At 49.3% G+C, this 22,054-nt stretch overlaps 1 protein-coding gene across 4 annotated transcripts in view; it reads right to left on the reverse strand.

Moving 5' to 3' along the window:
• Positions 1–6,001: 6,001 nt before the first annotated feature.
• Positions 6,002–22,054, reverse strand: part of SECISBP2 (SECIS binding protein 2) — a 354,953-nt gene continuing 338,900 nt past the window's right edge. For 2 of the 4 annotated variants that reach the window (XM_085632804.1, XM_085632805.1), the window contains 2 exons: positions 20,969–21,033; positions 6,002–6,265 (listed from right to left, as the gene is read on the reverse strand). In XM_085632804.1, the coding sequence (XP_085488930.1) occupies positions 6,209–6,265; positions 20,969–21,033 (122 nt within the window). In that variant the 3' untranslated portion in view covers positions 6,002–6,208. The remainder of the gene's footprint in view (positions 6,266–20,968; positions 21,034–22,054) is intronic. The other 2 variants (XM_085632806.1, XM_085632809.1) reach the window with 1 other exon arrangement.

Raw genomic sequence — 22,054 nt, forward strand, 5'->3', positions numbered from 1 at the left:
TGGCCATGTTCAAGAGCTCGGGATACCAGACTCTTTATGCCCAATCCGGAGCCACAAGAATGACTTGGGCCCGGTCGTGCCTAATCTTCTTCAGCACTCTGGGGAGAAGTGGTATAGGCGGAAAGGCGTATAGAAGACCGCAACTCCACTAGCGACAAAAAGCATCGCCGAGCGAGTGCCGCCTTGGAAATTCCAACAAGCAAAATTGCTGACATTGTGCGTTCTCTTCGATGGCGAACAGATCTAACCAAGGCTCTCCCCATTGCTGAAAGAGACCTTGCACCATCTCCGAGTGAAGACCCCATTCATGATCCATCATGCACTGGTGGCTGAGTTATTCCGCCCTGGCGTTCAGGGAACCTGCCAGGTGTGGAACCACCAGGGATATGCCCTGATGTTCCAGCCATGTCCAAAGGCGAAGAGCCTCTTGACATAGGGTCCACGACCCCACCCTGCCCTGTTTGTTGCAGTACCACATGGCAGTGGTGTTGTCTGTGAACACCTGCACAACTTTCCCCTTGACAGAGGGAAGGAATGCTTTTAGTGCAAGACGAATCGCCCAAAGCTCCAGAAGGTTGATGTGGAGCCCGGATTCGCCGGAGACCAGAGGCCACTGATCTCCGCCTCCCCTATCCCAGAAGTGATGCATCCATCACCACTGTGAAGCCTGGTTCGTTAGCCACCCCTGCCATTGGAGTGCAGTGCCCTCCGAGATCTGGACGCAATCAGAGAGATTCCCCTGATGCTGTGCCCACTGGAACTTCAGGTCCCACTGCAGAGCCCACATATGCCATCTGGCATGATCCGCCAGCAGGATGCAGGAGGCCCAGTAGCCTAAAGGTCATTCTCACCGAAACCTGGGATAGAGGCTGAAAAATCGAAATCATAGCCCGAATATCCCGGACTCGCTGCTTAGGAGGATAAGCCCAAAACTGCGCTGTATCCAGAACCGCTCTGATGAAAAGGAGCTTTTGAGAGGGAATCAGGTGCAACTTCGGCACGTTGATAGTGAACCCCAACGAATGCAAGAGGTCTGCTGTAGTCTGGAGGTGGGAGACGACAGCCTGGGGCGAGCTCGTCTTCAACAGCCAGTCGTCGAGATAGGGGAAGACTGGTTCCCCTGATCTGCGCAGATGAGCTGCGACCACCGCCATCACTTTCATGAACACCGAGGGGTGCTGGTAAGGCCAAAGGGGAGCACAGTACACTGAAAATGACCATAGCGTACCATGAACCGTAGGTAACGCCTGTGGGCTGGCAGGACGGGGATGTGGAAATAAGTGTCCTGCAAGGCCAACGCTACCATTCAGTCTCCAGGGTTTGAGGGCAGACAAGACCTGACCTAATGTCAACATTTTGAACTTCTCGATACGGAGGAAGCAGTTGATGTCCCTGAGATCCAAGATAGGATGCAGGCCTTTGTCCTTTCTGGGAACCAGAAAGTAGTGGGAGTAATAATCACGACCTACTTCTGGTGAAGGGACTCGCTCGATAGCTCCCTTGGCCAAGAGAGCCATAACTTCCTGACGGAGAAGGGCCAGGTGATCCGCCGACATGCGATGGAATTGTGGTGCCATGGAGGGAGAGGTAGTCTTGAAGGGGGAGGGAGTAGCCCCTTCGGACTATCTGCAAAACCCACCTGTCCGACGTGATGTTGTGCCAGTGGGAGAGGTGATGGCGGATCCTGCCGCCCACTGGCAAATGGTGGCCCTGAAAGGTCGGATTAGGAAGGTTTGGAGGCTGCTGCAGAGGGGGCGCTGGTGGACTGGCCTGACGCTGGCCCCCAGACCCACGGCCCTGGGTCCCACATTCCCGGCCACCCAGAGGCTGGGTCGCTTGCGCAGGCCGGTGGCTCTGGGTGGAATGTGGTGAGGCAACCCTTCCGTAGCCACGAAAGGGGCGAAAAGCAGACTGCGCAGGACGAAAGGAGGTAGCGAGGCCCAGGGATCTGACCTTAACTCTAGAATCCTTGAAGCGCTCAAGTGTGCTGTCTGCCTTGTTGCCGAACAGGCGACGACCATCAAAGGGCATGTCCAAAAGGGATTGGACATCACCCTAAAAGCCAGTGGACCTCAGCCAGGCATAGCGTTTCGGGGCTCCCAACGTTGAAATTGTCCTGCGGTGTCCAACCCACATCATATGGCGAACTTTGCTACATCTCTCCCTTCTGCAACCGCACTGGAGAGGACTGCCCGGGCCGTCTCCGGGCACTGTGGCAGCACCTGTGCAACCGTATCCCACACAGAGTGGGTGTAACGGCCCAAGAGACATGCGGTGTTCCCTGACCGCAGTCCTAAGCTGGCGGAAGAAAACATTTTCTTCCTAAGATGATCCAGCTTCTTGGATTCCCTATCTGGGGGAGCAATAGGGAACGCGCCTTTGGACATGGAGGCTTGGACTACCAAGCTCTCAGGGGTAGGGTGTTGAGAGAGGAAAGTGGGGTCGCCCGGGGCCGGGCGGTGGCGTCGGGCAATCATCCTATCCACAGGAGCCCCTGTGCTGCGCTTGGACCAGGTGCCCAGAAGGATGTCCGTGAGGCCTCATTAAACGGCAACAGGCGCTCTGGAGAGGCCGCTGCCGGTTGAAGCAACTCAGTCAGGAGGTTGGTCCTGACCACCACCGTAGGAAGCTCGAGGCCCAAGGCCTCAGCAGCCCTACGCAACACCACTGCATAAGAGGCTCCCTCTTCCGTAGCCACGGTAGGGGGAGAAAGCATACTAAGGTCTGGGGAAGTATCCAGCCCACTGGCATCACCAGTTCCGCTCTCCAGTCCGGTTCTTCCAACTGGTCTGCTCGACGGTCAACAGACCCCTCCCAGTCCTCCTCACCCTCTTCTGGCTGCCACTCTGGGCGATAAGGAATGCCAAGATAGAACAGTGGTTCAAAAGCACCGCTCGGCGCTGGTACCGGCGTCTGTCGACACCGATCCGGCTCCGTGTCCGTGTCGAGGGGTAGGCCGGGGTCGACGCCGGCCCGGCTCACAACCGGCGTCGGAGGTATCGTCCGTGGAATCGGCGCCGGGAGAGGTGTAATTAGATCGACTTTGAAGGCCTAGAACCCCAGCTGAGTCCCCAGCGCCCAAAGGCGCGCCGGTGGACTCGGGCTGCCGAAAAATAGAGTGGAGGGCTTTGCAGTACGTACCTAGTTGGGCAGTGGTTGCTCCGGCTCGCGGGGAGGGAGGCTCGGAGCGGACCCAACAGGGTCCGGATCCCGCTTCGGCCGACGGACGTGGGGGGAAGGCGAAGAATGACAGTGTTTCTTCGACTTCTTCTTGTGCTTCGACTTAACCGAAGACAAAGACTTCGACGATGAGTGGTGGTGATGACTCCGCGACCGGTCCTCCGACCTCCCTCTCTACCGGAACCTCGAGTGGTGCAGAGCCTACTGCTGGGTCTCCAGAAGCTTTCGGGACGCTCCCACAAAGAGTTCGGGACCATGGCCCAACAGAGCACGACTTTGGGTCGTGGTCGCACTCCAGACACCAGAGTCACACGAGATGTGGGTCCGTTTCCGACATCATGTTGTGGTAGGAGCCACAAGGCTTGAAGCCAGTCCGTCGATGTGACATCCCTGTGCACCAGGAGTCAAAACGACTCGAAAGAAGTCGACAAAAGTCGAAAAATAGTAAAAAAGTGACTAGAGGTACTACTCTCTCCGGATCTGAGCTGGCTGTCGCGGAAAAAGAAAGAACTGACATCAGCGCACAGGGGCGGCATCTAAGACACCGCGACCTCATCCTGCCGATCACGCCGATGAACGCCGAGTCGACCGACGCCACCTACCGACGCACAGGGGTACTGCTATAAAAAAAGTCTCCGGATCCAGTCTGACACCTGGGGGTAATTCTAAGGTAGGGAATCTATAACTGACAGTCTCTTTCAGATTGTTCTTTTAAGCAATTTCGACGAAGACAGCCAACACACAGAACCCTCACAACCACCCTCGACACCTTGAAGCCAACGATCGACAGTTGGACAGTCCTCACCACCGAAGACACACTAAAGACGATAAAGTCAATCCACTCCGGGGCCCCCACAGACCCCTGCCCCCACCACATCTTCAACAGAGCCGCCGACACCATCGCCCCCATGCTCCGCCACACCATCAACCGTTCCCTCGCAAACGCCTCCTTCCCCTACGACTGGAAGTACGCAGAGATCAACCCCCTCGTGAAGAAACCCTCAGCGGACCCCACCAACCTCAAAAACTACAGACCTATCTCCCTGCTCCCGTTCACAACAAAAGTCATTGAGAAAGCCATCAACAGTCCACTCGCCACCTTCATCGCACACCATCCTGGACTCCTCCCAATCCGGCTTCAGAAAGAACCACAGCACGGAAACCGCCCTCCTCACCGCAACAGACATCAGCTCCCTCCTGGACAGAGACGACACTGTAGCCCTCATCCTCCTCGACCTTTTAGCGGCCTTCGACACAGTCTCTCACCACACCCTAACACGCAGACTTCACAACTCAGGAATCCGGGACAAGGCCCTCGACTGGATCCGCTCATTCCTCTCCAGCAGAACGCAGTGGGTCAGACTCCCTCCCTTCCACTCGGACCCCACAACGACCACCCGCGGAGTCCCCCAAGGTCCTCCCTCAGCCCCACGTTGTTCAACATCTACATGGCTCCGATCACCCCCATCGTCAGAAACCACAGACTTAACATTGTTTCATACGCAGACGACTCCCAACTCGTCCTCTCCCTATCCAACGAACCAAACGCAGCCAAGCACAACTTTCAAGAAGGCATGGAAGCAGTCGCCAAATGGATGAAGAGCAGCTGTCTACAACTCAACACGGACAAAACAGAAGTACTGATCAAGGGCCCACACCCCGACGCCTGGAACGACACCTGGTGGCCCCCCGCCCTCAAAAGCTCGCCCACCCCCATGGACCGCGCACGCAACCTCGGAATCATCCTGTACTCCAAACTCAAAATGGACCGCCAGATCAACTCCTTCGCATCCTCCTGCTTCTACACCCTCCGCCTCCTACACAAGACCTTCAAATGGATCCCCCTCAAACACAGAAAGACTGTCAAACATGCCCTCATCACCAGCAGACTTGACTACAGCAACGCACTCTATGCCGGAATCAACAAAAACCTCACCCGAAAACTTCAAAACATCCAGAACGCCGCCGCCAGACTAATCCTCAACCTGCCACGACACAGCCACATCACCCAGCACCTGCACACACTCCACTGACTCCCCATCAAGGCAAGAATCACCTTCAAGATTCTCACCCATGCACACAAAGCCTTCCACAACACCAGACCAGTATACCTGAATAGCCGACTCACATTCCATGCCCCCCAAAGGACCCTACGATCAGCCCAGCTCTCCTACGCCGTGGTCCATCGCACCAGGAAGTCCAGATCGGGAGGCCGCTCTTTCTCCTTCCTTGCAGCCAGAGCCTGGAACTCCCTCCCACCTCAGACAGACGACATCACTCCCCAACTTCACGAGGGACCTCAAAACATGGCTTTCGATAGACCTCCTCCTTGATGGACAGGACCTTGCGCCTCGCACCCGACCAGCGCCTTGAGACCCTTACGGGTGAGTAGTCGCGCTCAACAAACCCATGATTGAAGCATCTTCCTCTTTGAAATTAATTGATCTCACTTCAGCAGGACATCCAATACCTCTTCAAATAATTCTTGCAAGTCATACAGAAATTACTACATGCATATCAGAGTCTGAAAAGGAAAATATATTGTAGGCTTTATTACAGGAATGTAAGTTTACCTATTCAAATATGCCACATTTTGGGGTACGGTGAATGTAAATACTTGGAAGAAAATAATTTCGGCCTTGTTTTTGATGCCCACGTACAACAAGCTAATAAATTATTCATTATGATTGTAGGCAACCTCTGTATTTATTTATTTATATAAACCAAACTTGTGGTCGAAATATACCACAAAAATAAAATGTTATTCGGCATTCAGCTATATTATGCAGAATTATGGACAGTTCAATGAATACAAATTGCATGTTGAGAAATCTATTTAATAGACAATTTTGCAAAAGTTTGTACATTCTGGACAAAACAGTTATATACAGTAGTCAAAATCAATATTTATTTTACAACAAATTAAAGAAAAATGAAAACAGTCCATTCACATTTGCAATTCCGGCACAATTAATGATGGTTTCGTGTCATAAATGCAGGTTAAGCATTTCTGAAGTTGGTGCTCTATCTAAATACATTGAGTATGGGTCATACTCCTTCTCAAGCATTCTCTTCCAGATTTTAACTGAAAAGAAAATAATGTTTTATTAATGCAAAACAGTTTATCAACCTGAAGATTATTTAATAATTATATGGAATGTATCTTTTCTGTCATTACATACTGAACATTTCTATAAGGTAAAATGTACTTACCTGTAAGAATTGGCTTTCAGCTTGAAGTGGTGTAGATTCCCAAGCTTTGCACACACTTGCCATCTAGGGTTGGGTGCAGACATTCCAAGTATTTTTCTTTAAAGTAAAAGTTTCTGTTTCGAGCTGACGTATAACTGATAATACCTCCCATTAAACCCGCTGTGCACCACAACATACACTGTCTTGGTTAGCATTACTAGACTTACTCTCATCCGTATGGATAAACACAATCTGAGATGCAGTCTATGAAAACCGATGAACAATAAAAAAATTAAATAAATACTCATTTTATGAATTTTCAAATGCCTAATATGAGCACACTTATGGGAAAGTTAGAAGGGCACAAGTTAAACTACGTCACTATAAGCATCAGACCAATTCTTACAGGTAGATATCATTTTCGTTTGCGCATGATGCTCTGCATAGACTAAAAAGCCGTGGCCTTCTTACTAAAGTAGCGACTTACGAGCTATAGTAGGAGACATCTGATACAAAGATTTACGAACAGCTTGCCTGCCTTGTTCTTCTTTGCGGGCCTGAATGTCCACACAATAGTACTTGGTGACAGTGTGAATGCTGGACCATATTACACTTCTACAAATGTCTGCCATTGGGATATTGTCAAGAAAAATGATAATAGCTCCCTTTTTGCAAGTGGAATGTGCTCTGAGCACAGCTGGCAGTGTATATTTGACTTTGGCTTAAAGGACATAGATGCACTTAATCCATCGAGTAATGCCCAGCTCGGAAATAGGTTTCCCTAAAGGAGGCTTACAAAAAGCTACAAAAAGATTTGTAGTTTTCCCAAAAACTTGCTTTGGGTCTATCAATGTAATACATAAGGGCTCTTTTGACATCTGAAGTGTTTAAAGGCTGTTTCTCAGTCGTTTGATGTTGGGTAAAAAAAATTGGTAGAACGTCGTATTGTTCTGCGTTATTTTGATGCACACTCAACTTCACATTGCTTTATTAGACACCATCTTGGAAGAGTATACTAACATAGTAGTGCTCCTCAACCTCTAAGTCGAGGGTCGGGTTCAAGCCTTGTTAAAATTAGTTATTGTTGGTTGCCCCCATGAGATCATGTAGCAGTGTTTGGCTGTTTACAAAGTTTGTCAGTCTCATTTAAAGGGATACAAATTCAGGTTTATTTGTATATGCAGAACAAAGTTTTAACTTCATGACCGGTAAGCCTCCCAAATTATGTCATTTTATGATTCATGGATCTCTACATTTTACCTCAATACAGGGAGATTTATCATCCAATGCACATCATTTATTCATGGGCCTGAGACCAGCATATGCCGAGTGCAGACATCATGATAATAATTCCTCAATGTGATTATCTTGTGTCAAATAAGGCACATCACTTGTTATGCAATCATCAAAAATATGTTTGCCAAATAAATCATTATATACTCTTTATTGTCCTGATTTTGTGGCCTCGATTGAATGTACTGAACAACTAAATGAAACAATTACTTTAACAAGTGGCAAGTATGAGATGATTAACAATGTAATGTACTGCTGTTGGTCTTGCTCACTGATTTTATTAGGTGTATGATGATGGCTATCTCTATTTTGTATGATTAGTTACAGATGGGTGACAAATGAAGTAATTGCTGGTAGCAGACCATTCAGATCACAGATATAAATTATCTTGGGTAAGCTGGTATAGATAGATGTAATTAATCCAAAACAATAACCATCAGACAATATTGCTTATTGAACGCTTTACAATCAGATCATGCTATGTTCTTGCACGAATACAATGTACTTTTAGTTGCACTGGAGGTGCGCTTATCTTTTCCTTTTTTCATCTACAATGATGACTGTTTGATTATATTTGTATTGTTGAACAAGCCGCTTACCTTCAGTAGCGCATTATCTACTAGAGACTATTTAGCTGCAGATTCCTTACCTTAAAATGTTCTCCAGGCGTCCGACTGGATCTGGAAACTTTTGCTGCCGGAAGTTGGTGTCGTTTGGCTCCGTGTGGCGTCATCCACGCCATAAGGGATGTGCATGGTGCCTGTATAGATGCCCCCCCAGCGCGCCACATCAGTTTCTTTCTTGACTTTCCACGCCAGAAGCGCAGAGCCACCAGGAACACGGACCACTGGTGTAGAAATCTATGGTCCTTATAGGGATATATCCATAACTCTATAATCCGATTGCAGAACAGCGAAGATGGGTGGGTCAGTAAGGAATCTGCGGCTAGAGTCTCTACAAGATAAGGAATTATCAGATGAACAAGTTACTTACCTTTGGTAGAGACTTTTAGCTGCAGATTCCTTACCTTAGAATAGATACCCAAGCAATACCTCCCCGAAGGCAGGGCTGCAATACGGACTATACTAGGAAGTCCTGTAGGACCAAATGGGCAAAATAGTCTGGTCTGACAAGACTGCTCTCTAGGTAGTAGAGCTTCGTAAAGATGTGCAAAGTAGCCCACGCTGCTGCCTGACAGATATCCAAGACAGGAACTGCAAGAGGTAACGCAGTGGTCGCAGCTTTGGCTCTGGTAGAATGAGCGCGCAAACCCTCCGGGGGTTGCTTTTTGGGCAGCGCATAACAGATTTTAATGCAGAGAACTATCCATCCCAAGATGGTCTGCTTCTGCACCACCTTTCCTTTCTTGGCTCTGACATACCCTACGAAGAGTTGATCAACTACCAGAAACTCACAAGGGTGATCAAGGTAGAATGACCATGATTTTTTGGGTCCCAGTGGAAATTTCCTCTTCTTTAGAAAGATGACACAGTAAAAGGTAGGCAGAGTGATGGGTTGGCTTACATGGAAAGAGGTAACCACTTTCGGTAAGAAAGATACCCTAGTTCAAAGAACCAGTTTGTCAGGGAAGAACGTGCGGCATGAATGATGCGCAGAGAGTGCCTGTAGCTCAGTGAACCTCTGCACAGATGTTATCACCACTAGAGAGGATGTTTTGATGAAGTCTGAGCGGGCAGTTGTGGAAAGGCTCAAAGGGGGAGAATACATCAGAAAATTTATAACCAGAGTTAGGTCCCAATATGGCATAATAAAAGGCGCTGGTGGGAACGTATGTTGGAGACCTTTTAGGATCCTATGTACAACAGGGGATTTTCAAAAGGGATGGCTGTTCTGACACCCACAAAAATTGCAAAAAGGTAACCTTTTAATGTGCCCAGAGCTGAGCCCTGCAGGGCTAAGGAAAAACTAAATACAAGAATCAGGGAAAGGGGTGCAGATAGAGGGTTAACATGTGTACTTGCACTCAATGCCACAAACTTACTTTAACAGCAGGTACATAAAATCTAGGTGGAGGGACGCATGACTACCAGGATAACATTGCAGACTTGGGGCGGAAGATCATAAGCGGTCAGCAGTCACCGCTCAATCTCCACCCATGAAGGTGAAGAGTTTTGAGGTTTGTGTGCAGGATCCTGCCCTGTTGCTGTGACAGAAGATCCTCCCAAAGAGGCAACCTGATCGGAACACCAATGCACATACTCAACTGCTCTGGATACCAGACTCTCCGTGCCTTATCCGGAACTACAAGAATTACTTGGGCCTGGTCATTCTTAATTTTCTTGAGAACTCTGGGCAGGAGTGGTATTGGAGGAAAGGCATACAGCTGGTCAGAGCTCCACTCGAGACAAAAAGCGACTCCGTGTTAGAGATGCCTTGGAAACTCCAGTGCGCAAAGCTGCTGTTGTGTGTTCTTGGCGGAGGCAAACAGAGCTAACCAAGGTTTTCCCCACTTTTGAAGGGGACGCCATTTGTGTTCCGCTAGACACTGACGACATGAGTTTGTCCGATCTGACGTTTGGAGAGCTAGCCAGGTGTTAAACCACTAGGGAAATGACCTGGTGTTCCAGCCATGGTCAGAGGTGCAAAGCCTCCAGACAGAGGGTCCACAACCCTACTCCACCTTCATTGTAGCAGTACCACATGTCAGTGGTGTTAAACCAATCAGATCGCCGAAGCTCCAGTAGCTTGGTCTCCGGCAGAAACTGGTCTTACATCAGAGTCCTTTGATCTCCACCGCTCCCAGATGTCTGCCCCAGCCCAGGAGTGATACATCAGTCACTGCAGTCAGCTCTGGTTGAGGATGGGAAATTGGTCTGCCACTGACTCAATTGCGGTTCATTAGCCACCACTGCAGCTCTGTTGCAGTTCCCTCTGAGATCTGGATCATGTCAGAGAGAGTCCCCTGATACTGCACCCATTTGGACTTCAGGTCCTGCACATGACAGTGGGCATGCGTTACAAGCAGGATGCAGGAGGTCATGGGGCCCAACAAACTCAATGTCATTCTCATCGAACTCCAGGATAGAGGCCGAAACATCCATTTTATAGGCTGAATATCCTGGATTCGCCGATTGGGAGGGTAAGGCCGGAACTGGAATGTGTCCAGAAAACCTTGGATGAAAGGAAACGTCAGAGAGGGTGTCAGGTGTGACTTCTGCACTCACTGGGGTTCACTATCAATGTGCCAAAGGATTGCCGTAGTCTGGAGTTGAGAGACAACTACCTGGGGCGAGCTCGCCTTGAATAACCAAACATCGATAGGAAAAGTCTGGAACCCCTGACCTCCGCATATGAGCTGCAAGCACCATCATCATTTTCATGAATACCCAAGAGGTGCTAGTAAGGCAGAAGGGGAGCACAGCAAACTGAAAGTGCTCATGGCACACCGTAAACTGCAGGTAACGTCTGTGGGCAAGTAGGACAGGGAACATTTTTGATTTCTCTTTTTTAGGAAGAGGTTGAAAAGGCACAAGTCTAGAAAGCACAAAGGCCTCAGTCCTTCTTGGGCAGCAGAAAGTAGTGGTAATAGCAACCACTACCTACTTCTGATGTGGGCACCCTCTCTATAGCTCCCGTCGCCAAGAGAGCTAACACTTTATGACGGAGCAAGGAGAGGTGGTCCTCCGTCAGCATGTCGTAAGTGGATGGCATAGGAGGGAGGGTAGACACAAAGGGGAGGGAGTACCCCCTTTGGACAAGCTGTAAAACCCAACAGTTGGATGTTAATGACCACCTCCAGTGGTACAGGTGATGACATATACTACCCTGACTGGATGACCATAATTGTCAGAGGGCAAACAAAAGGGGTACTGAGTCTGACGCTGCCTGGAAGGTGGTAGACTGGCCTGGCACCTGGCTGCCTGTCCCATGTGGTCTGTGGGAACTGCATCCTCTGCCACAAAAGAATTCCAAAACTTGCTGACTGTGGAGGCTGGGAGTGCAAAGACGCGATTGGAACCCCCTTCAGTGGCCACGAAAGGGGTAGAAGGTGGACGGGGGTTTGGCAAGGGGGCCACTGAAAGACCCAAGGACCTGGCCATAGCCCTACTGTACTTGAAGCGCTCCAGTACTGAGTCCTCATTCTCACTGAACAGACTGGAGCCATCAAAGGGCATTCCCATGAGCAAAGTTTTCTTGTGTCCTTTGCAAATAATAACTATAAAATGCACGGTACAAGTCGGAGCTCTTCACGCATACCCCACTGCCCGGGTTCGGGTAAATGGTATTCTCTCCGAAACCTTCCCTATAGAGTGGGGGACCAGACAGGGTTGCCCCCTGTCCCCCCCCCTCCTCTTCGCGCTGGCGATAGAGCCCCTAGCCGTACTTATCCGCACAGACTTCCTCTTAGCCGGTTTGAGCTGGGGGACAGGCAACGAGCACCGCATTGCGCTGTACGCAGGTGACGTCCTGCTGTATTTGGCCCAGCCAGCAGTAAGTGGACCCAAATGCCTCCGACTGCTTGAGAGGTTCAAGCAAGCATCCGGTCTGTAGTTGAACCCCTCTAAGTCTGGTCCCTCTAGCACTTACTAGGGATTGCTTTAATTGACAGGCGACGACCCCCCTGTGTAGACTTAGCTTTAAGTACATAGGTATATGGGTAACTGTACACCCCAAGCTCACTTGAAACCTTAACCACCAACCTCGGGTACGGAAGGCCAAGTTGGATCTCACTAAGTGGCGTTTTACCATCTACAAAATGATGATCCACCCATGAATCCTGTATGTTTTTCAGAACTTCCTACCTCAGCAATCCCGAGCCCAGTTTTCTGTCTTTGATATTGCCACAAAGTCATTCTTGTGGAGGGGCTCCCAGCCACGCATTGCATTACCAACGGGGGCCTTATGATGGGGACCTGGGCATGTTCAACCTCTACCTTTACTGCTTATCTTCTCACCTACTTGTCATCCATGACTGGTTCAATGGGGGGTGGTCAGACCCCACCTACCGGTTGGAACTTTTCCATTTAGACATCCCTCTAATTCAGATCAGGCTTTACGGAACCCCGTTCTCACTCTCGTTGCCCACAGTGACCCCGGGGGTGCCTCTGTTGCATGCTCCGCAACTAGTGCTCTGTGGAGGTCCAAAACCCAAGATCGTGTATTAGGGCCAGTGCGCGACTTCCAAGTCATAGCTATTTTGTGTTTTGCCAATCCCAAAGCCAAGTCTAGAAATTTATTGATGTTCTTGGTTAAGTCAGTGCGTTTGGTGATGCCAAGCAGGAAGTGAGGGTCCTGACCTGAGAAGAGGGCAGATCCAGATCATAAGAAGAATCTTTGCTTCTGAGGTTAGGAAGCGAGGGCAAGCATCAGCAGAGGCAGGATACATACGAGCCAGTCTATGTGGCATTAAATATGTGTGGTGTAGGTAATTTTAATTGAGTAAACTTCAGCCTAGCAATCTTGGATATGATTTAAGGGTAGTATATACATTGTGTCCATTGCTTATCGGTAATAGTGATGGACAACGCTGAATCCCAGTATGCGCGCAGTGGTGTCAACAGGGATGTAGGATCTGGTCTGAGAGAGGTATAGATTGCTGTTACCGCGCGTTTGCCCCTTCCATGTGTCAGTAGAGTTTGTAATGGCTGCGATGTGGCGGGTTCCGAGCGGTTATTCCCCCACATGTGTAGGAATTGCTGCGATAATAATGCATGAAGCATGAAAGTCCCCTGTGGTATTCCGAAGTCCTCTATTAACCCCTGGAGATCTTGCAGTTGTGAATCTACAACAAGTCGACCCAGGTGTCCAACCCTGCCACTCTCCAGGACTCAAGCTCCGGGCGTCTGTGACAGGCAAATGAACCCGGAAGAATCTCAAGTGTTAGATTAGGAGAATATGGCGTAGGTTGGCCTCTGGGTAGCACATATCTTAACTAGCTACGTTTGGCCGCCATCATTAGGACATTACCCTGCTTCCTCTGCAGTATGGTTGTGGACCCCGAGAGCCATTCTATCACAGCTGGCTGTCGCAGTGGCAGCGCCCAAGAGGCAAGTTCGGTAACGTAACCACCCGCGAGCAACCTCATTGGCCATTGCAGTTGTGCTGCAGCGTAATAATGCTTATAATTAGGAGCCCCCATCTGTTAGAGGCAGGTACAATTTACGGAGTTCCACCCTAGATCTAGAACCCCCCCATATCAGGGAGACAAGTAGTGATTACAGATCTTTAAATATACTATGTGGTATTTTATGAGGAAGGACAGAGAAGAAATGCAAGAGCCATGGAAGTAAAAGCATTTTGGAAATAGCAACCGGACCCACAGGGGATAAGGGCAGACTCAGCCAAAAAGGAAGAGCTGTGCAAGCTCTAGTAATTGCCTTACCGAGGTTCCCATATATGATGTCTGACTGGGAGTGATAGACTAGAACACCCAAATATTTGAAAGTGTCAAATGTCCATTCCAATGGGGTTCGAGGCATAGTTTTTCTCTGGTCTGGTGAAAGGGATTCCATTGGGAATACCTCAGACTTAAACCAATTGACCCGCAAACCCGAGACCTCAGCATGGTCCTCTAACAGAGCCATCAACTCTTGCAGAACAGTGTCCTGGCCACGCAGGTAGATGAGTGCATCGTCTGAATAGAGCGAGACTATGTGCCATTGTCTTGTTCCGTATGGGTCCATTCTAACAATTTAAAGAGACGGCGCAGGTTCAGGTCAGTGATTCTCCCTGGAATAAAACCATTTTGATCATGTTACAGTATGGGTATTGCTTCTAGTAGTCTATTGGCCAGTATTTTCCCCAAAATGTTATAATCAACGTTTAGTAGTGACAGAGGGCGATAGGAGGCCCTTTGGAGGGGATCCTTACCCGGTTTAGGCAGCACCACTAGTGTCGCTTCACGCAAAGATGGCGAGAGCTCTTCCATCTCAAATGTTTCTTCGTACATACTGGAAAGCCGAGGTATAAGTTGCTCAGTATAAGTTGAGTAAAACTACGAGGGCAGCCGTCCGCCCCCGGGGTCCTACCCATTGCCAACAGCTTGATAGAGTCAGAGATTTCGTCCATAGTAATAGGTTCCTTATCATATTGGGATTCTGTTACCTGCGGCAGCTGGATTTGTGATAAAAACTGTGGACTGTGAGGGAGATCACCAGTGTCGGGAGCATTGTACAGAGAGGTATAATAATCAAAGAAGGAATCATTAATTGCTTCCTGAGTGTTCACCAAGCTGCCCTCATAAGTAAATATAGCCGTGATGGGGGGTTGCGAAGTGTCGTTTTTCAATAACCGAGCTAGCATTTTGCCCGCTTTGTCTCCCTCAGAATGCCGACGAGCTAAGTATTGTTTATAGTCAAGCACACAGAGACTATCCAGTGTCTCATTGTATGCCAGACCTGCCATAGCCAGCGAGGGAATAATTTGAGGGTCTGTAGGTGACAGTAGCTCGCACCTTTGGATTTCCCACTTGTGTTTGTGTAGTTCTGATGCAAGTGCCATACAGGAACCGTATGTTTTAATGGTGTGAGCAGGAAGAACCGATTTGAATGCATCCCATTCAACACCTATATTGGAGGCAGTGCCTGTGTTGGTCTGGAAGTATGTGATGATAGACAGAGAGAGGAGTTGAACACCGCGTCCTTGAGCGCAGCAATGGGGAGACTCAAGGTTGGGATCCTGGCTCTATGCATACCCCACAAAAGGTGCAATTGCAGTGGACTGTGGTCAGAGATTGTGCATGCCAGGTATTCTGCATGCGCTACCCTTGCCAAGGCATTGGCAGAACAGTACATTGCGTCTATCCTTGTGTGAAGGACGGGAAGTGTGGAATAATGTAAATATGTACGCGTTGTAGGATGCTTACTCCGCCATGCATCGAACATTTGCATGTTAGCGGTCCAGTCCCTCATGTGTTGTGCCAGCTTGATGGATTGTTCCCCCGGGATCGGTAGATGAGACCGATCCAAGGCAAGATCGTGGATGCAGTTATAATCTCCACCCCAAAATGTTGGCGCTGTGCAATCAAAAAGCAGGAATGGTGAACGTGTTTGTAAAAATAAAGCTTGCCCTGAGTTTGGGCCGCATAGGGAGACCAATGTCAGCGAGAAAACATCTAAGAGACCTTCCAGGATGGTGTACCGACCTCGAACGTCAGTCTGGGTGTGTAGTATTTGTAAAGGCATGCACTGTGCCACCCATTTAAGGGTGCCCCTGGCATACCGTGAGTATGTGGTCCCTATGACTGTGCCCCTCCAACGTTTACGAAGTGAAGTGAGGTTTTGTGTAGTGAGATGCGTTTCTTGTATTAATGCGACTGAAATCTTATGACTACGCAAATATCGATAGACCTTATGGCATTTAACGCATCCTGCTAATCCCCGCATATTCCAGGTTAATAAGGTATAATCATTGCTTACCATCTAATCATCAGTAAGGAAGAGAAGAACAAGTTCCTTTTTTCGGTAACGATATATCTGTAAGAGACATAGATTAGTTATAGATTCCTTACCTTAGAATTACCCCCAGGCGTCAGACTGGATCTAGAAAGTTTTTCGTCAGCAGTACCCCTGCGCGTCGAAAGGTGGTGTCGGTCGGCTCCGTGTTAGTCGTTGGCGTTGTGGTTGCCAGGATGATGTTGCGGTAGCTTCTTAGACGCCGCCCTCGAGCGCCGATGTCAGTTCTGTACACGACTTTCCACGCCAGAAGCGCAGAGCCATGCAAGACACTTAACAACTGGTGCACAAAACTAGGGCCATCAAAGGAAGTCCTTAACCCTAGAAATCAGTTCGCAGAACGGGGAGGATGGGTGGGGCGGTAAGGAATCTATAACTAATCTATGTCTCTTACAGATATATCGTTATCGAAGATAAGTAACTTGTTCATCTGAAAGAGACAATTAGTTATAGATTCCTTACCTTAGAATAGATACCCCAGGAATACCAACTCCGGAGGTGGGTCTGCGAACCAAGTTCACACCAGAAAGTCCTGGAGAACAGAACGGCCAAAGAAGCTGTCTCTCCGGACTTGGCTATCCAGGCAGTAGTGTTTTGTGAACGTATGCAGCGATGCCTACATAGCAGCCTGACAGATGTCATTAAGGGGGACTCATCGTACCAAAGCAGTGGTAGCTGCCGTCGCCCTGGTGGAATGGGAGCGCGTAACCCCACTGGAGGCTCCTTCTTTGCCAAGGAATAGGAAGCTTTGATGTGCACAAAACGACCCATCTAAAAATGGTCCGTTTGCACACGGCCCGACCTTTTTTGGCACCCACGTAGCCAACAAAGAGCTGGTCATCCACCAGGAATTGCTTTGTGCGATCCACAGAAAATGAAAGCTCATGATTTGGATCCAGATGGTGGAGCCTCTATTCTTCTTTGGAAGGATGCCGAGGCGGAAAAAAGGTGGGCAAAGTGATCTGTCCAATGTGGAAAAAAGTAACTACTTTGGGAAGGAAGGAAGGACGAGTTCTAAGGACAACCTTGTCCAGATGAACAGCCAGAAAAGGAGGTTTAGAAGAAAGAGCTTGGAGCTCACTTACCCTGCGCGCAGAGGTGATGGCCACCAGAAAGGCAATTTTTAAAGTCAGAAGCCTGAGAGGACAGTTATGTAGTGGCTCAAAGGGAGCACACATAAGAACCAAGTTCAAGTCCCACTGAGGCATTACGAAGGGAACAGGAGGAAAAAGATGAGTAATGCCCTTAAGGAAGCGATTTACAACAGGGGACTTGAGAAGAGAAGGCTGATCAGAAAGCCTAAGAAAGGCTGAAATAGCCGAGAGGTAGCCCTTTAGAGTGCCCAGGGCAGAGCTCTGCTGGGCCAAAGAAAGGAGGAACAAGAGAACCTCAGAAAGAGGGGCAGAAAGGGGATCCACAGCCTTTGCTGTGCACCATGCCACAAATTTGTTCCATCTGCAGATGTATACCGTCTTAGTTGAGGGACGCCTGGCTCCCAAGATAACATCACAGACTTCGGGAGGAAGGTCCAAAGCTGTAAACTGTCGCCGCTCTAACTCCACGCAAGGAGGTGGAGGCTGGACAGGTTCAGGTGGAGGACTGTCCCCTGCTGCTGCGACAGAAGATCCTCCCAAAGAGGCAGTCGGATCAGAGGATCGATGGCCACGTGTAATAGCTAGGGATACCAGACTCTTTGTTCCCAATCCAGAGCTACAGGAATGACTTGGGCCAGGTCGCGCCTGATCTTCTTCAGCATTCTGGGCAGAAGTGGTATAGGCGGAAAGGCGCATAGAAGACCGCAACTCCACTCACCGAGCAATTGCCGCCTTGGAAATTCCAACGCGTTCTCTTCGGTGGCAAATAGATCTAACCAAGGCTCTCCCCACTGTTGAAAGACACCTTGCACCACCTCCGAGTGAAGACGCCATTCGTGTTCCATCATGTACCTAAAGCTGAGTTTGTCCGCCCTTGCGTTCAGCAAACCTGCCAGGTGTTGAACCACCAGGGATATGCCCTGATGTTCTAGCCATGTCCAGAGGCGGAGGGCCTTTTGACATAGGGTCCACGACCCCACCCCGCCCTGTTTGTTGCAATACCACATGGTGGTGGTGTTGTCCGTGAACACCTGCACTACTCTTCCCCGGACAGAGGGCAGGAATGCTTTGAGTGCAAGACAAATTCCCTGAAGCTCCAGAAGGTTGATGTGGAGCCCGGACTCCGCCGGAGACCAGAGGCCTCTGTTCTCCGCCTCCCCCATGTGGTCGCCCCATCCCAGAAGTGATGCATCGATCACCACTGTGAACTCTGGTTGGGGAAGGGAGAAGGATCTGCCGTCAACCCAATCCTGGTTCGTTAGCCACCACTGCAATTGGTGGGCAGTGCCCTCCGAGATCTGGACGCAATCGAACAGGTTCCCCTGATGCTGTGCCCAATGGAACTTCAGGTCCCGCTGCAGAGTCTGCATGGTCCAAGATCGGAATCATAGCCTGAATATCCCGGACTCGCTGTTCGAGAGGATAGACCCGAAACTGTGTTGTGTCCAGAACTGCTCCGATGAAGAGAAGCTCCCAAGAGGGAGTCAGGTGCGACTGGCACGTTGATGGAGAACCCCAGCGAATGCAGGAGGTCAGCCGTAGTCTGGAGGTGGGAGACGATAGCTTGGGGGAGCCCACATTCAGCAGCCAGTCGTCGCGATAGGGGAAGACTGGAACCCATGATCTGCTCAGATGAGCTGTGACCACCGCCATCACCTTCGTGAACACCCGAGGGGCGCTGGTAAGGCCAAAGGGGAGCACGGTAAACTGAAAATGCTCGAGGCCTACCGTGAACCGCAAATAGCGCTGGTGGGCCGCAGGACGGGAATGTGAAAATAGGTGTCATGCAAGTCCAACGCTACCATCCAGTCTCCAGGGTCGAGGGCAGACAGGACCTGAGTTAGCATCAACATTTTGAACTTCTCCTTCCATACGAAGTGTTTGACATTCCTGAGATACAAAATAGGATGCAGGCCTTTGTCCTTCTTGGGCACCAGAAAGTAGTGGGAGTAGCAACCACGATCTACTTCTGGGGCAGGAACACGCTCGATGGCACCCTTGGCCAAGAGAGCCATAACTTCCTGTTGGAGAAGGGCCAGATGATCCTCCGACATGCAATGGTACTGAGGTGGCATCGCTGGAGGGGGGGTCTCAAAGGAGAAGGAGTAGCCCCTTCGGACTATCTGCAAAACCCACCTGTCCAACGTAATGGTGCACCAGTGGGGGAGGTGATGGCTAATCCTGCCGCCCACTGGCGATTGGTGGCCCTGGTAGGTCGGACTAGGGGGGTTTGGAGGCTGCTGCAGAGGGGGTGGTGGTGGACTGGCCTGCTCGCTGGCCCGAAGACCCACAACGATGGGTCCCACGTCCTCAGCAGCGCAGGGGCTGAACAGCTTGCGCCGGCCTGTGGCCCTGGATGGAACATGGTCGGGCACCCCTTTCATAGCCACGGAAGGGGCGAAAGGCAGACTGCGCAGAGCGAGTGGTGGAGAGGCCCAAGGACTTGGCCATAGCCCGTGAGTTCTTGAAGCGCTCTAGTGCGCTGTCCGCCTTGTCGCGGAACAGGCGACGGTCAACAAAGGGCATGTCCATAAGAGTAGCTTGGACATCCCTAGAAAAGCCAGTCGATCTCAGCCATGCGTAGCGTCGAAGGACTACCGACATTGAAATCGTCCTACCTAGCAAGTCGGCGGTGTCCAGTCCACAGCGTATCGTAAACTTCGGTGTGTCTCTTCCGCTCAGCAACTGCACGGGAGAGTACGGCCCGGCCTCCTCCGGGCACTGGGGAAGCACCTGCGCCACTGTATCTCACACAGAGTGGGTATAACGGCACAACAGACATGCGGTGTTTACAAACCGCAGTCCCAAGCTGGAAGAAGAAAACATCTTTTTCCTAAGATGGTCCAGCTTTTTGGATTCCCTATCAGGTGGTGCATTAGGGAATGCCACAACAAAAACTACAATTTGTGAAGAGTCTAAGGGAATATTTTAAGACCTAGCTTGGATATACTCCCCAAATATAAGCCAGACACAAAACATCTATATCCACGGGTCTACTCAAACAGTTAGAACCACAAGAGACCTGAAAAAAACGTAACCACTAACCTATATAAATCAAGCAGGCTACAAAAGAAAAAGTCCTTTAAAAGGACGGATTCCCATCACTCACCAATGGTGACATGCTTCATCATCTGGGTCTCCTCCTAGTGGCACACCAGTGGCACTAAGGGCTGCAACCCTTCCAAAAGGAAAGGGGAGCTCGCGAATGTTTTTGTTATATAAAGAGCTCAAGAGGTTATTAACAATATAGCGCGCTGTGATTAGACCTACAGATGTGAGCAATTAATTTGTGTGGGAGCGAATAGTGCAGTGCAGAATAATATGAAACAGTGAGTTAAAATTGAGCAGTGAGAGAAAAAAACCTTTATTAATATCTCTCAAAGCTCAAACCTAAAAACAGTGCAATCGACAGTTTTCAACAAATGACTGTCTATGTATGGAAAAAGATAGTCAACATGTTTCAGCAAAAAAATGACATCATTATCCTATGCCTTCTTCATGACCACAAAATAATTGCTCCTGCAAACGTGAAGTAAATATAAGATATGAAAAGGTTGGAACGAATACAACCTCGTCACCTGTAATCAGGGATGTGCAACATGTCCTCTGCAAGTGACGGAAAGCTGATAGCTTCTGCAACAGAGTGATACAATAATCCAAATGTAAAGGTTGGCACAATTTTTTAAGACAACACGACTCTTTTCTTCAAAACATCAAAAACTATTTTATATAGTGACGTATTCAATCATCATCTATGATGATACTAATTCAGAAACGCATGTATTACATGCTTACCCGTGATGCATGAGGAGAAGACCTCACCTCACCTGACTGCGGCTCAGGAAAAAGGAGGCACCGCTCTATGAGAAAAAGTGGGGAAAAAACAAAAGAATTATGGTGCCCTACTATTCTCTTTTACCTTCATTTATATCTAATATAGCAGGAGCCCCGTGTACACACATACAACACAGTCCTGGCTAAAAATACAAGATAACATCAAAGCCTTGTGAGTGCTGACTTAACCAGTGATTACCAACAATATCACATAATCTATATTAAGGATCAGATATTATTGTCTTAGAGTCAGAGCATATGCTGTCCGTAATAACACTCTATACGAATACAGCCTGCTCCCACTCTCATACTTTTTGTCACCAATCTGGAATTAAGAATTCGAAATTAAAATTCGAAATTAAAAATTCAACTTGTCGGTAATCACTGGTTAAGTCAGCACTCACAAGGCTTTGAGGAGACCCAGATGATGAAGCATGTCACCACTGGTGAGTGATGGGAATCTTTTGTAGCCTGCTTGAGTTATATAGGTTAGTGGTTACGTTTTTTCAGGTCTCTTGTGGTTCTAACTGTTTGAGTAGACCCGTGGATATAGGTCTTTTGTATCTGGCATTAGCGAATGCACCTTTGGATGTGGAGGTTTGGACCACCAAGCTCTCAGGGGTGGGGTGTTGGGAGAGGAAAGTGGGGTCGGCCGGGCTGTGGCGTCGGGCAATCATCCTATCCACAGGAGCCCTTGTGTTGGGCCTGTACCAGGTGCCCAAAAGGATGTCGGTTAGGGCTTCATTGAAAGGCAGCAGGGGCTCCGAGGAGCTCGCTGCCGACTGAAGCACCTCTGTCAGGAAGTTAGTCTTGACTGCCACCATAGGTAGCTCCAGGTTGAGAGCTTCGGCTCCCCTGTGCAACACCACTGCATAAGAATCTCCCTCCTCCGTAGCCACGGTAGGAGGAGACACCATGCCAAGGTCTGGGGAAGTATCTAGACCACTGGCTTCCCCCAGTTCCTCTCTCCAGTCTGGGTCATACTCCAACTGGTCAGTTAGAGGGTCCAGACCCCTCCCATTCCTCCTTACCCTCCTCTGGTTGGGA

The sequence above is a fragment of the Triturus cristatus genome, chromosome 2_1 (assembly GCF_964204655.1).
Source record: "Triturus cristatus chromosome 2_1, aTriCri1.1, whole genome shotgun sequence".
Taxonomy (NCBI): domain Eukaryota; kingdom Metazoa; phylum Chordata; class Amphibia; order Caudata; family Salamandridae; genus Triturus; species Triturus cristatus.